Source organism: Erithacus rubecula (genome assembly GCF_903797595.1).
Source record: "Erithacus rubecula genome assembly, chromosome: 1".
Classification (NCBI taxonomy): Eukaryota; Metazoa; Chordata; class Aves; order Passeriformes; family Muscicapidae; genus Erithacus; species Erithacus rubecula.
Window position 1 is genome coordinate 24,761,538 of NC_136658.1, and position 15,686 is coordinate 24,777,223.

General features: G+C 44.7%; 1 protein-coding gene across 2 annotated transcripts in view; it reads left to right on the plus strand.

Annotated features, from left to right (window-relative positions):
- Positions 1 to 15,686, plus strand: part of SIDT1 (SID1 transmembrane family member 1) — a 39,741-nt gene that overhangs the window by 15,161 nt on the left and 8,894 nt on the right. Inside the window, exons 4-16 of one of the 2 annotated variants that reach the window (XM_079306252.1) lie at positions 136 to 181; positions 3,433 to 3,534; positions 4,285 to 4,368; positions 4,488 to 4,581; positions 5,766 to 5,837; positions 6,187 to 6,280; positions 7,367 to 7,410; positions 11,008 to 11,079; positions 12,289 to 12,437; positions 13,041 to 13,114; positions 13,608 to 13,674; positions 14,313 to 14,386; positions 14,949 to 15,072. In XM_079306252.1, coding sequence (XP_079162378.1) covers positions 136 to 181; positions 3,433 to 3,534; positions 4,285 to 4,368; positions 4,488 to 4,581; positions 5,766 to 5,837; positions 6,187 to 6,280; positions 7,367 to 7,410; positions 11,008 to 11,079; positions 12,289 to 12,437; positions 13,041 to 13,114; positions 13,608 to 13,674; positions 14,313 to 14,386; positions 14,949 to 15,072 — 1,096 coding nt within the window. The remainder of the gene's footprint in view (positions 1 to 135; positions 182 to 3,432; positions 3,535 to 4,284; positions 4,369 to 4,487; positions 4,582 to 5,765; positions 5,838 to 6,186; positions 6,281 to 7,366; positions 7,411 to 11,007; positions 11,080 to 12,288; positions 12,438 to 13,040; positions 13,115 to 13,607; positions 13,675 to 14,312; positions 14,387 to 14,948; positions 15,073 to 15,686) is intronic. The other variant, XM_079306253.1, reaches the window with a different exon arrangement.

Genomic DNA, 15,686 nt, shown 5'->3' on the forward strand with positions numbered 1-15,686 from the left:
AAGGATTTGTCTGCCTACCTTTCCCTTATTTTTCCTTCTCAGGAAAAAAAAATAAACCTTTCTTTTAATCTGAGGGTACTTTGTATTGCAGCTCTGAAAGTTTTAGACTTCAACATTCTGGCATTTGTTTTCTAGGACCAACAAAGCCTTTAACTTCACTGCCAGCCCTTCCCAGCCCCAGGTAAGTGGAATCCTGTGTAGATTGCTTGTACACCTTACCACATCCAAGTAATTGATGTGATCTTTTGTTAGAGATAGCAAGTCTTTTATTACTAGATAGTTTCCCTCTTAGGTTGCAGGGAAACTTTCTTATTGTTGAATTTTCTGTGGGTACAGTGCAGTGGTAACAGTGCTTCAGGCACTCTAGGAACACATTTGGGTCCTCCCAAAACACGTGAGCAGAGGAAATGAATGGTACTGGCCCTTCAGGAAATCCCAGAAATGTCCAGAAGTCCAGAGGCCATTGGACTGCTGCACTTCTTTGAGGCGATACACATCAGTGTTGTGTTCCTGCCGGTTCTGGCTTGTCTGAGCATAACTTATCAAGATGCAGTCTTTACTGGGAAAAAACAAACACAGAAATAAGCTGTAAAGGTGCAGTAGACTGCTATTCCTTGCTCAGGGCAGCAGGTCAGGCTGCAGGGTGATAAATGAAATGCCTGGTATTGATGCCTTGAGAGGCTACCTAGAACAGCGGCTAGACTGTGATAATGAAATAAAATAGGAATAAAGTAGTTATTTATTAAAAGGCCTTCAAAGGATACACCTTGGGCATACAAGAGCCTGGCCAAGGCTGCACCTAAGATGGATGACGGATCACATGTTTTCACACTTTTTATGTTTTGGTTCATTTACATACCGGGGTTAATTGTCCAATTACAGCTTTAGGTTATGAAGTCTCAGCCTCTCATATTTCTCTCCTCAGTTTGCTGTTGTTAATACTTTGTGGGCCTGAAGCTGTAACAGTGTCCTTGGTTCTCTTGGTCTTCTTGGGATGGTAAAGGATTGTTTTGTCTAACTAAACTGTGAGGAGAGCTTGCTAACACTTTATATGAAGTTCACAGTTCTATACTAATGCAGAATCTGGAAAATACGAAAGCTAAAACTTGAGGCATCAATATGTTGGTTAGTTCAGAAGGAAGCACGTATGAGCATTACCTCCAGCTGAACAGCTTTGCTTTGAGCACTGCAGATACAAATCCTCTCTTGAATGAAAATGCTGTTGGCACTAACTGTGGAGATATAGGAACCTGTAGAGCTAGGAAGGTGTGTGTGATTTACCCAGGCTGTCTGGGACTCTGTTTTTGTTGTCACTTTGACTGTTAATAACACCATTTAATTTTAGGTTTTGTATTACCAGGCATCTTGGCTATTCCTTTTTTCTGTCAAATGTCTTAATCTGGTTTGCAGATTTATGCAGTATTTTATACTACAAAAGCATAGAGAATGATGGTGACTCTTAATAAGTGCTCATTACTTTGTGACTGTGGTCTGATTTTTTTTCTGTCACAATTAACAATATGAGATTCCTGACTTTTAGTTAATAACCAGGTGTATAGAGTAGGAGACTACTTCTTAATTGATATAATGCTGGGGTTTTTGTAAGTCAAAGTACTAAGCAGTCTACAGGGGGAAGAGAAAAAAGATTATTAAAAATCTAGATGGGTGTTGTAAAAAGACATAACAACTGAAGGAGATGTCTGAAACCCAGCCTGTGCCTGAGGGCAGAAGAAGAAATTGGATATGCTTGTATAGGGAGAAGCATTGGCTGGATTGTGTTTTTAACACTTGCAGTGTGTGCAAGAGAACTGCTGGCCTCAATGCCCTTGTGTTCTGTACCCTGGTGCAAGTGTGGCTTAGAGGAAATTATTGAGGTGTCCTCATGAACTGAAAGGTGGTCTTTATGCACCTAAAACTTTCCAAGGGGAAAAAGTGCCCCTGAGAAACCAAGGAGCTCAGTCTGCCCATGTCATTATTTGGTGCAAACAAAACGTGCTCTGCTAAGGAAACTGGCTCGGTGAGTTTGCACTTTGTAGGAACTTGTGATTGGAGCCAGCACTCCTTCAGCAGGGAAGGGACCCTGCTTGGAGAGGGTGGTAGGAATAAATGCTTTAGTAGAAATGGGCAACTTGGCAAAGGCTTGGGTGATTTCCTGCTTATCCCCTCTCTCCCACTTGGGGGCCATAATTCTTGGGAATTGCATGGGGGAAGGGAAATATGAAATAGCTGGCCCTTGCTCAGCACTAAATTTTATGTGCCAGAAAGGAAGCTCTACAGTTGGGAAAGTCTTGGGATGATTTTGGAGCAGGGGTGGTGGTAGCTTCCTGCGTGGCAGTGGTGGCTGCCTGGTGACCATATAGAAGGGAGGAAGGTGGATGCTGGCTGTCCTCAGCCTTGTTCCCTCTAAGGGGGTATGAGGTGCCCATCAGCCCCTTGTAGTAGCTGTGGCTTGGATCCTGAGCCCTCAGGATCTGGCTTCCGAGTGGGATGGTGGGAGCCTTGCAACAAGCCTGCCTGCTGGGGCAGGCACAGGAAGCCCACTTTCGGCTGAGGTAGTGCATCAAACTTTTTCCTGGATGAATATACAAATAAGGATATTGCCTGGGACATCTTTTGCCCAGACCTGAAAAAACAACTTTTTCTAACCCCATCAACTGTCCTGTGGGCCTGCTCAAAGAAGGAGAGGCCATTCCTTCCCCTCAACAGAAAAGTCAGAATATTGCCATATACTAGTGTCTCTCAAGTTTTTTTAGAGTTTGAATTATTTTCAAAGCTGAAGTGCAAAGAGAAACCCCCGTTATGTTTTGCTGTCAGAGCAAACAAACAACCCTAAGTCCCACAACTAATATCAATAATTTATTTATTAAGCTCTTGACAGAGTTTCAGCCATTTGACCTAATACTGTTCACAGTCTGTCTTTGAGGCAACCCATCTGAGAAAGCTCTGTGATGTTTTCCGTATAAAAAAGTACAGCCAGCAGTATGGAAGCATCTGGAAATTGCTCATATCAACATAAAATGGAATGAGGTGTAAAATGAAGTCCCTTTAGTGTCATCAGGTGGAAAAAAGCTTAACTTAAGAGAGCTATGCAGTGTTTTGCATGTTGAAGATGTTTGTGTCTACTGGCATGCTGTGCAATGGGGACAGTTGCGTGTGTGTATTTAGTCTGCTCTTCTGTAGTGTAAGGTCTTAATATTTGAAAATATCAGATCTTAATATTTTAATATGTGTATATAAAGTCTTGATATATGAAATCAGGTCTTAATATTTCAATAAGGTCTTAATATTTGAAATTTCCTTTTTCTTAATGAAAACTATCCACATTCTACCCCAAAGCCCATCTAGGCCTGTTCAGATAGAGTAGGAAGGTGTTGAAGATACTGCCAGGGATGATTTCTGAATCATGACTCTTGTACTCTGCTTTCTCTGCAGTATTTTCTGTACAAATTTCCTCAAGATGTTGATTCAGTCATTATTAATGTGGTATCTGATGCAGCCTACCCATGCTCTGTTGTCTCTGTCCAGGATATTGTGGTAAGTCTAAGCAGAGAAGGGTAAGGAGCTGCCTGCTAGAGCTGTGTCCAGCTGTGAGGGGTCTGTGCCATGCAGAGGGAAAAGCCCAAGGCAGGGCTTTGCTCTGGTGGTGGTGATGAAGGGAGCCCCTGAAAGAGGAATGAAAATTCTGTGGGAAGGAGGCCAAGACAGAGATGCTGAGTTCAAGCAGCTTATACAGACTTTTGTTGTAAATAGGTGAAGAAGCTGTTTCTTTCTAGCCTGTACATAGAATATATATGTATATAGAACACATTCCATCTAGGGAATTTGTGTCGCTTGTGATGTTCCTTGCTGCCTTGTGTTGTGGGTCTGTCTCTCCATGGAGGGTGTTGGGTGGGATGTTGGTGGCTGAGGGATCAGTCCTCTTTGTTTGACTCTCCCCTGGTTCAAGGCAGCTTGGGGAAATTCTGATTTTTAGATATGATGTCCTTCTTCCTTTCCAGTTCAATTTCTTTTCTATATATTTCATCGCCTTTCCTAGGGTATTCTCTGTCATGGAGGCTGTTGCTGGCAGCTGGGAAATAGCCCCATACTTATTTTCTTTTCCCACCTCCCTGAATAAAACAGGGTCCTGCAGTGTAGGAGCAGACAGAGATATACGATGTTCTGTTCCCTTGGATACCCCAAATGGGGCTTTTTTTTGCTGTTTCATGCTGCGTTTGCCAGCTGGCTTCCTTTGAAAATAGTTTGGATGTTTTCCCTGGATTAACCCTTTGTTGTCCATTTTAGTGCCCTGTGTATGACCTGGACCATAATGTGGAGTTCAATGGAGTTTATCAGTCTATGACAAAGCAGGCAGCCATAACAGTGCAGGTGAGATGCTGATTTGTGTTCCAGTGTTTATTGGTGCCTGTGTAGCAATTAAAACCTGATCTCTTGGAGGGGGGGAGGCTTTGTGTTTCATGGATTTTTGTCTTCTTCCTTCTGTGCAGAGAAAAGATTTCCCAGGTGAGCAGTTCTTTGTTGTGTTTGTCATCAAGCCAGAGGATTATGCCTGTGGAGGTTCTGTGCCTTCTTCAATTCATGGTAAGTTGTTCTGGGAGGTGGATTTGATGGCTGCATCTGAGTAATGGAGCAGTGGGTGTCTTTTGGGACCTTCCTGTGGGATGCCACTGGGTGATTATTATGTAGGTCTGTCTTAGCCAGGTAGTTGTGAGGAAGAGTGAGGTATCAATTTGATATTGTTGGGCAGGTTAAAAGTCTTGATAAATGCAGGAAGTGGCTGGCTAGTGCAGTGTTTGGCATGCTGGGGTTATGTGCTTTTCAGATGCACCACTGGTTTCTTGGGAGACACTGGAGACATCCAGGCAATGCTTTTTGTTTGATTCTCACCTCTGCTCCCTGCTGCTATATTATCCTCCTGGCTCCATGGAGTCTCCGTTCCTGCAGGGATCATCTTCTTCTACTGCTGTCTTGGGATCTGTGACAGCTCTGAATTTGGGGAAACAGGAAAAATTGGTAATTTTGGGAGAATAATTTTACAAAATACTTGTTCTAGTGTCTTTTCCAACCAGAAAACACTACTGTGTCCACTTGCTGGGCAGTGATAAAAGCAGTCTCCACCAGTCGTGTGGTGGCTGTAACTGGAGTGGGAACATTTCTATTCTCAAATCTTCAAAGTTTTCTCCTTTTAGAAGAAACAAGACTGAAGCCAACAGATATACTGGGCTCCCTCAACAGCTTTTTACTACTCTCCAGCCACCTTTCTGCCCCAGTTTTCCCACAGAAGAGCTGTGCCCTTTGGGGTATCATTCTCTCATCCTAATGCTGTCAGCAAAGCTGGTGTGCTATGCTCTGCAGAAACAGAGCAAGTTTCTAGAGTAATACAGAACTGTTTTACTCACAGAGATTTGGCCAAAGGCAAAAATAGGCTCCCACTACCTGTAATGAGAGTCCTGCTCCTTTGGGGATTAAATGAATAGGAGATGATATGCCTTTGGGATTCAGACATCCAGACTTAAGCAATATATGGAAGGCTCGAGCAAGAATTTCTAGTCTGAAAAACAGGTTGCAAATAGGAAAGAAGGGGGAAATATTTGGGAAATGCTGTGTATTGACAGATCAGAGAACAGTTTAAAGCAAAACCACCCACACATTTTAGTGAAAGGCCAGACCCTGTTGTTTTTTGCTAGTTCAGAGAATCAAGGTCAGTGCCAGAAATCATTAATGTTGATTGTTTTTATGTTTGCTGTACACTGTGCATCTCACAGGGAATGTCAACCGTACCTGGAACCTGCAGCGGACAAAGAACCTTCAAGTGACAATTGTGCCCTCCATTAAAAGTCAGTGTCTTTGGGCAGAGCAATAGAACTTTAAAGGGGAATTTGACACTTCTGAATAGAGGGGTTTGGCTGGGCCAGCAGCCTCTGAAGGAGTGGTGCAGAAAGCACCAGCAGAGGAGAGAAAACCACTTGCAGCCTGCTTCCTTTGAGGAAGGGATGTGTGGCAAACCAGATAGAAATGGGGGGAGATAATGCTGAACAGCTTCTGTCAATTGCTTTTGAAGAAAGCAAATGGGTTTGGAAGGGCTGTTTGGGGCTGGGCATTTTTACAAGGTGGTATTGGGAAGAGTGCTGACCCTGAGAGGTGCTGTTCCTGCTCTGACCTGATGGATCCCTTATCTTTCCTCAGAGTCTGTTTATGTCCAGGCCATGTTTTTCAGCTTCCTGAGTTTCTTCTCCTTTTACCTGGGCTCATTGGTTGTTGCTTTTGTGCACTACATTAGGTGAGTTGAGGGGTTATAAAAGAAAAGCTTTTCTGTTTCTTATCAGGGACTCCACACCCTGCAGAAAACTGGGGATGAGTGGGGTGGCAAGCATCTAAGCAGAGCAGCTGAAGAAGTCCATGAAGAGTCCACTATTCAGTGGGCTCCTACTGACCATCATCTGGGAAAGACTTCTTCCTCTACTATGGGGACCATGGGAAGGATGGAAATCTAAGGGTCTGCCCTCTAGATCTTGCAGTTCCCCCAACCCTGTGTTTCCTTATGTAAGGACACTGGGCAGCAGGTGGCAATTGTGAAGGGACTGCTCTGGAATATGGAGTGTGAGAGCACGCTGGACTGAGTACTGCAATAAGTGGCAGTGACACAAATAGGGCCTTGGAGTCCCAAGAATGCTGGCTTCCTTCCTTACCTGCCTTCCTTGCCCCAAGCTCTGGTGTCTGGGCTTGCATTGTGAAGAATGATTGCATGGGCATGGCTTAACTTCAAGATATATTAATGAAAATACATTTCACTTGAACAATTCAGTGAAATATTTAAGTATATGCTCTTATTTGCTGGTATTTTTTTGTAATCTGGAAATATGTTGCTTTTTACCATCTTCTGCTTGACATCTGCATTAAGGAAGGTGATATGGGCTTCTTAAGTATCATGCTAATGAGTGCCTCTAGATTCTGCTACCCCTTCAGTAGATTCATATGTGCTTGGTCCCCTGAGCAGGAAAGATGGGTTTGGAAGGGTGGTGTGAGGGTCTCTCCCAACATACTGGGCAATGTAGGATGGGATAAGTCATTGAAATGGTTGTCCTGCCTCTGATGGATAGCTGAGAAGGCAAAAAAATCCTCTGTTGCTTTGGAAGTTAGAGAGGTGGACAGCAAATAGTAATGGCTGAGTTGTGTCTAGTTCAGACAGTATTTTTCTTTTTTGTTGTTGTGTATGTTTGTTTCTTTTGTGCTTATTTTTGTTTGTTTTATTTGGTTTTTAGAGCTTGCACCATATTTACCTATTGGTGTCCTAGATAATCCTGCCATGGCTGGCAGGTGATGAGATTTGTTGGCTGTCTCATGAGTGCTGTCTGTTGCTTTGCAGGGTTCAGAGGAAGGCTTCAGCTGGGAGATTGAGTCCTGAACATGGTAAGGTCTCTTCTCTGTCATGTGACAGCTTTGAGTCAGCACAGGCCAGGCAAAGGACAGGCTGTCAGTCAAGTACCTTCTGTCCTGTAGCTATCTTCCCTGGCAGCTCATATAGTCTCTGGTGCTGAGGAAAGATGTTAGTTCCTCTGTGCTCTCACAAGACAGAGCCTTTGAAGCCACCTGCCCTGAATCTGGTCCTGACTCCTGCCTCTAGGAGCTGCCTTTTAAAGGGGTAGAGGAAGGCCAAGCCTTGCCTAGACCTGGCTACAGGCTAATGTTCCTGATGCCAGGTCTGTTGATTTTTAAACAAGGCACTTTTGAGTATGTCAGCTCTTATGCTTTAAGAATTCCTGTGCCTGGTTTAAGCATGGTCTTTTAATGTCTTAATTCAATTAAAATGTTAAATTGTTTTTCACTGGAAGTTGCAGACAGCCAGGTAAATGAATGACTAACAGAGTTAGGTAGTGGTGTTTATGGTGTTTGTGTTGGCATTGGATTCTGTTTACTTTGTGGCGCACCCACATTTCCACAAGCTGCAGCCAGAAACAGAGCTGCATCTAAGAAGCTACCAGTGAAAGATTTTTTTTGTCATGTGCATGGGGGGCACTGAGAGTTCTTGCTTTCTGGTGGATGTGTGTGTCTTCTCATTTTGATTAAATATTTAGTGCCTGCAAAGAAGTCCAAAGTGTTGGTGCTGAGGTCATATGTATCTCTCTCCTTGAGTAAGAGAGGACATTGTTTTGGCAGCATTGAAAGGTTCTTGATGTTATTCCTTTTTTGATGCTGAGTGTTTTCAGTCTCTTCAGTCTGTTACATACCATCAGATAAGCATGGTAGTATAACTGCTGAGCAGTGTTTAAAGGATCAGCAGTGGAACTTCACTCTGACTGGCATTGATTGGCTTAATATTTCTGCTGAGGACTTGGGGGCATTTGAATTCTTAGACTTACTTTGTCAGTCACTAAGATCCACATATAACTCTGTATCTGGAATACCTGTGAAAGGCTTTTTTCACAACATGAACCAGGAACTGTAAAAATGTCCATCAATATATTCTAATTTTATATCATTTGAGATGGATCCTGCTGTAAAACAAGATCAGGTCTTAAGCCACTGGAGAAATGGGAAAGGCATGTGCATTGGGGGGTTTGGGTAAGCTGAAGGGACCTGTCCAAGGCTGTGGAAGAGCTCCAGGGTGCTGACAAGGAATCATTGTCTAAGACAAGGAGGCACAGTCTCAGCCAGGTGAGACCAGAAATCCCAGGGAGTGCTGCTGATGCTGCAGCTGAGATTTAATGTTCTGAAGCCAATTAGGAGCTGCCTTCTAAGCTGCCCTGCTGAGAGGTGGAAGTTAAATTCTGGTAAAGTTCCCAAAGCAGCTGCAGGGCACAGATGCTGGACCTGGAGAGTAGAGAACTGGGTTGCTGAGCAGGGAGGACTACTGAAAATCATCCCTGCAAAGGGAGAGAGGAGCATAGTTCCTTCATAGTTTACAGCTTTCCTCCCAGAGGTACTTACTGCTTCCGTGACCTGTCCTCTCCCTTGTAATCCATTGCCACTTTCACATACCTGACACTGCTTGTTGCAGCCACATCCTTTCCTCTGGGGAGGAATCATGTCCTGCCAACGAGCTGTTTCTTCATCTATTATCTCTTCAGGGTGTGTCTTACTGCTGCTTATAAAATGGTAATTAGCATTTTCCCTGTCTTCCAGACAGTGGACACACCGATTTTCTCTCTTGTTTTTTTTTTCTTCCCTTCCCACCCTTTGGAATTTCTTTTCCTCCCAAGTTCCCCTGGATCTTGCCTTCTTCATTACTCCTCATTCCTTTTCCTCACCGAGGAACTCGATGGAAGGGCTCAGCACTGTGTCTTTACCACTGGTTGGAATGTCCTGCCTCTCCATGTGGCTCTTTGCTCTTGTTATCCGTCTTCATTTCTGGCTTCTCTGGTTCCCTTTTTCTTTTAATCCCATGGCACACGTTCCCTTCCTCATTCTCACTGTCTGGTGGAGGCAATAGCTGGAGGAACCACGCCTGGTGTGGTGCATTTACTTTGCTGACTCACTCTCACAGTGGGAAGTGGGATAGAAATTAGTGGGTGAACTGAGTCCAACGTGGCTGTTAGAGAGAGGACAGAGTGCCTTTTCTCCTTGGCTTGTCTCCTTTGTGGAGATTTAAATCTTTGCTAACTTGGGAGAGAAGGTTGGCAGGTCACTTGAGAGAATAAAGCCTGGTCTAAAATTAGGAGAGCGTATCCTCATGGAACAGAATTTACAACATCCTGCCAATCTCAGCTCAGGACTGAAGACTGTCACCCTGGGGCTGCAGTGAGCCAGAGCCCTCCCTCTGGTGCTCAGTCCATGTCATGTTCACTTCTGATGCTCCTCTGAGCTGTTTCCTCTGTTAGAGGGATGGGGCAGGAGCATAAAAGAGACAAAATTTGAGATCAAGTCTTAGCCCCCAGCCCAACAAGCACAGCAGACATGCAAAAAAAAAAATGCAGCAATTTGGACTTGAAATATCAAATATCATTGCTGTATGGGTGCTTCCCTGACTTGAGGTCAGTCAGGGACAAGTTTTAGATCTTATTATGTTTGTGGCTAATGAAAACAGTATAAAAACTTACACAAAGTGTTAGAGAAATGCCCAGAATTTCCAGTTGGAAAGTGCACTCTGCCTGTGCCTGTCAGTTTGAGACCAATCATGTACTGGGAAGCCAGAGATGCAGCTTGGGAAGCCAGGCCTGCAGAGTAAGACTTTGAATACTATGCCATGTTCTGCATTGCTTTGCTGCTGACTGATCACATGGTATTGTTGCTGAGGTGAAGCTTTAAAGCAACTTTACCTGTCTCACTGTTTGTCACTACTGGAAAATTTGGTCCTGCTCCTGCTGCCCTTGCTTCCCCCTCCCTTTTGTGACTGACCTCTCAGTGAAGGGATTCAGCTGGCTTTGTTTTGTGCCATGTAGGTCAGTTGCTCAGCTCCACCACTGGAAGCAAAAAGAGGGAATATGGAGCCAAGACAGCACTCCTTGCTTCATATGTGTGGGCAGGAGACAGGATGTTCCTAGTCTGAAAGGCTTGCCCTTCATGTCACCAGCACGAGATCATTACTACTTTTTTCATAAAGCATACTTTTTTGTTCTCCTTGATTGGTTAAAATTATGTAGGAGCTGTCCTGCTAAAGTCTGTGACTCTTCCAGGGATAGCTGAAGGTATTTGAAGAGTTGCATGAGATGGGGAAAGAGAAGAATTAGAAATTTAGAAGGCTGTTAAGAACATTGTGAGACTTGCTCTAAAATTTACTAGTCTTGCAGCCCCACAGTGTTACCTGTACAGGGTGCTGGAGGGGGGCTCATGCTGCCAGTCTCACTGGCACCTTATAGGGAGAGGCTGAAGGGAATGGATTTCCTTCACACTGCAAAACAAGGGTTTCCCTTTTGCACAGTATGCTCTAGAGGGAGACTGCCATCTGTTTAGAGAAATGTTCTTTTTCCCAAGCCCTCCAGCTCTTCAAGCTGTTTGTATTCCTTTCAGAGACATTTTGAAGCACTGACATGAAACTAACTGTCCCTCCTGGGTCTGTTTGCACTGCAGGATGTGGGATGATGACTTCTTCACACCCCATCTCAGCCAGCACTCCTGATGGAAGCAGCTATGGTGCTATTGGTACAGTACATTCCAGTACTGGGGCACAGGGAGACTTCTCCCTGGGGTGGAGAAAGGCACTTTTAGGGTGATTTGACACTAGAGGAGAATAAATCTGCAAGCTACTTTAGGAGTATATTGCAACTGTTAGGAAAACAAAAACCTCAAACAACAGAATTGCTGTTTATGAGGCTTAGGTTATAATTTGGGGAAAAGCATCTACATAATAAAAGTGGCAAATCTGAAACAAGAGACTGTCACTGGAAATGTGTCTTAGACAAAGCTACAGTCACCTGAGAGCTGTGGGTGACAATGCTGTTTCAGACAGGACATTTGCTAGTGACTGACAAAGGTCCCTTGCAGGCAAGCTTCTAGTAGCCTGTTATTAGCTCACAGCCTGCTTTTAAACCAAAGCATGCCTTTCCCTTGGAGGCTGAAGAGTTGTGTGCCATAAAGCAAGACACAATTGGAGTTTCTTACCTCCAGGAGTTTCACTAGGGAAGAAATAATGTCATACTGTCCACAGGTGAATCATGCCCTGGCAGCAGAGGAGAAAAAACCTTCCTAAGGGCTTAATGACCACTTTATCCCTCTTTTCCCTTTTTCCAAAGAAATATTTTAGAAGCATTTGGAAAATGAGGAAGAAGCCTGTGTTCTGCTCATGTCTATGTGGGCAACAAGCTGGGAGTTGCCCAGCCTGTGGGAAGTGCAGGCAGGTCCTGCTGACATGTATGTGATCAGTAGCAGGGATGCAGTGGAAACAAAGCTGATACACTGCCTGCTTTGAAAAATTGACTTTCTTCTTTGTCTTTTGTTTTAGAGTATTTTTAGAAAAGCTTAGACATATATAAAGCTTACATAAAATCTGAAGGTTAACTAGGTGAGTGATTTTGACCCCTAGCAGTCTACTTCTTTCTCTATAGGTATTTGTCTTGTCTCAGAATTCCAGGTTTCAGAGCCCAGGCTAGTAGACAGTAAAAATGTTGAGAGATAAAAAGTAATAAAATAAAAGCTGAGTGAAAACTAAAATGCTGCAGAGAGGGGAAGATAATGGTTCTTCAAACTGCTCTTAGCTGATCACCTAAAACTTTTAGGAAGGTTTGGGATCATGGAATTTTTTTTTTTTTCCTGAACTGGCTGTATCAACTTGTCAAAGCATCGGGGACAGCTTTATTCTTGCTGGGATTTAGCCTTTACCCTGCCTGTCTCCTTCTCCCCACTTTGGCCCAGATGAGTCCAGTTCCAGTGGTGGACGTCAGCTGTCCTCCCCAGAGCGCAGGCCCCCAGCTGGTTCAGACACAGACAGCTCTGTGGAGGAGGAGAGCGACTTTGACACCATGCCAGAAATTGAGAGTGATAAGAACATCATTCGCACTAAGGTAAGGCTGGTGTTGCAGCTGTGGGCGTGTCTGGGCCATGACCAGAGCTGGTCACTTCAGTGAAATCTCAAAAATCCTGTTCCCTTTCAGGGTGGATTTCATCTAATAGTGTGTTTCTTAGTCTTTTTTTCAGTCACTGAAAGTTATCCCACTGTGATAAGAGTGCTGCTGAAGTGAGTGCTTTAATATGGAAAATCAAAATGTATTGGGGACTATTGAGAAAGGAGAAAAATGCCCAGAGAGTTTTCCAGAAGGTTCATGGAGGTGTGAAGATAGGGAGAAAATAATCTTCAACAGTAGGTGGCTATTTAATACAAGCAGTGTAGTGTGGCTACAGTGGATGTACAGAGGGGCTTTAAGCCAGCAGCTCTCAAACTGCTTCCCTTTGTCATCCTGCATTGCTTTGTGTGGTTGGAGCCATTTCTGGAGGTCAGAGGATACTGCAGAACTCACTCCCATAGAATCAAGGGACACAGTGAGTTCACTGTGTAAAACCAGTCCAAATACCACCAAGCTGCAAATATGTCAAGATCTACTGGCATCTGTAATCTACATTGGTTCTCTTGTGTTTTCTTCCCTCTTTCCCCACCCACTAATGTTTAGGTGTTCCTCTACCTGTCCGACTTGTCCAGGAAAGACCGAAGGATTGTCAGCAAAAAATACAAAATCTATTTCTGGTAAGGAGAATGCAAACTGCTAAGGCCCAAACTCTGGACCCAGAGTCTCTGGTTGTAGAGTCTGTCCACATATCCATCTGAACCATTTCTGAACTATCCTGTTACCCATTCTGACCCTGTTCCAGTTTAGGTAACTGCAGATCCCACATACCTCAGGATCAGTACACACATGATCCTGGCAATGGATTCTGTTTTGCATCGTTGCTTTTAAGTGTGGTAACAACCAGTGCACTGGAACGTAATGGGAAGGGGGAGAAACTGGCACTCAAACACATGAGCTTGCGGCTGACATCCTGGCTTTTCCTGTGCCCTTAGCATTTGCCTCCTGTGTGCATGAGTACATATGCTCCTCTGCTTCAGGGGGCACCATGGGATCATCGCCCCAGAGCAGTGAGGTGTGCACATTCCTCCATGAGCACTGTGGGGCTCTCTTCTGGGTATGCACCCTGATCTTGGTGTGAGTGTAACTGCTGCTGCTGTTTTCCCTCTGCAGGAACATCATCACCATTGCAGTGTTCTATGCCCTGCCGGTTATCCAGCTCGTCATCACTTACCAGACGGTGTGTTTGGCTCCATGGCTGTCCCTTCTTGCTTTAAACTTGCCCTGTGGTTGTGTTGTGCAAGGATGACAGTTACAGTGAAACTGGTATCACCCAGTAGTTCTGCTTTGTGTGAGGAGCAGTTTACCTTAGCTGCTTTCACTGCACTATATTTATGTTGCAGTGAACTTGGCTTATTGGGTTTTGCACTTCTGCTATTTCTGCTTGGGAAGTGGGAGTGCTGCTGTTTTCCTGCTCAACTGATGTCTCATTTGAATCCTGTTTCATTTTAGAGACAGGAGGAATTTGATGTTATCTCTGAGACTGCTGAAAGCAATAGTGTGTGCTGTGATTTTACCTCCCTTCTCCCAGGCTTTGCTATCCTGCAGTTATGCAGATTTCAGCAAACAGGTCTGCTAGTGGGGGGATTGAGAGCACACAGTATTTTTTCTGGAGGCTGTTATCAGGTTTGTGGCCTGTGACAACATCTCATCCCCCCCTAAAAGCTTGGTATGCAGATGTCAGTACTCCCCTGTGCCAGTGCTGGAGCTGGGCTGTGTTCTGGTACACCTTGTCTTTGTGCGGTGTTTGCATGGGGCAAACCCCCCAGAGCTGGGAGAATTTCCTAATGCCAGGCCTCCCACCTGCTCTCTGTCCAGGTAGTGAATGTGACGGGCAATCAGGACATCTGCTACTACAACTTCCTGTGTGCTCATCCCCTTGGGGTGCTGAGGTGAGTGCGCCCTTTTGTCACTGCATATTTGTCTCATGCCTCCTGAGTGTTTGTCCTGTGCCCAGGTCAGGATTTTATGCTTGCCAGGCTCACAGTAGTAGTGTTGATAAGACCACTGGGAGTTTAGGACTCTGATCTTTGTGTTTTGCTCACCAGTGGCGCTCTGTTGCAGTGAGACAGGTGCACCCTGGAACTTGTGGCACCTGGGTGCTCCTTGAAAATCATTGGCACAGCAATGAGGTACTCCCGTGCTCTATTGGACACTTGTATCCAAGGAGCAGCAGCTCTGCAAAGAAGTTCAGATCAGTCCTTCCAGTGTAGTATTTCTCTAAATTAACGTGTAAGTGCAAAGAGAGCCCAGAGTTGGGAATCTCGCAGAAGTTAAATTAACTGGGACAAGTGAACTATTCAAAATAAAATTGAGTGTAAAAATTGCAGTTTGGCAGCTGCTGAGGTGGAAGGTGATGGAGGGGGGAGCAAAATGGATTCACCTTATCACAACCCAGGGTTCAGCTTCCTGCTGCTGTTCTGCATTTGTCTTAAACCTTCTTCTTTCCTGCAGTGCCTTCAACAACATCCTCAGCAACGTGGGCCACATGATGCTGGGCTTTCTCTTCCTCCTCATTGTGTTGCGCAGGGACATCCTCCACCGTCGGGCCATGGAGATGAAAGATATCTACACCCTGGTAGGAAGCATGATTGCCTGGGGCTGAGTGGAGGCACGGAAGGTGGACTGAACTTAAAAATCAGAGTGATACACAATGAGTTTCCACTTGTCTTCTTTGCTGGAGGGTTGAATCTTCCTCTTTTTTTCCTCCTGTGCAAAAGGGTCTAGACGGGATGCTTATGTTCCTGCACACCTCAGTTCTTTACTGCTTACAGTATGTCCATATTGCTATGGTGGTGACCCAGCCTGGCCTGTGAAGACAAGGAGATTAATAGAGGAAGGACTCCCATGACTAGCTTTTCCTACAGCACTTGCTGTGGAGGAACTGGGACAGTAGGAGTGTCCCAAGATACTTCTCTTTATAGTGAAGTTTGATTTGGCTCACATAAGAGCTGCTTATGATAACTTGGAGAAATCTGGCTGCCTCAGTCTCTGAAGCAGAGCTTCTTGTAGCCAGAGCTTCTGTAGTCTCTTGTGGGAGATGATAGAGAAATCTGCAGCCCTGTGGACAGAGGTGCTGTTGGTTTCTGGAGACACCTGTGTTCTTATAGGCTTGGTAGCAAGTAAATGCATTTGCAGTTGTAAGGGGTCTACTGCTTGTGGTTTTCAGGTGAAACCTTGGCCAAATTGTGA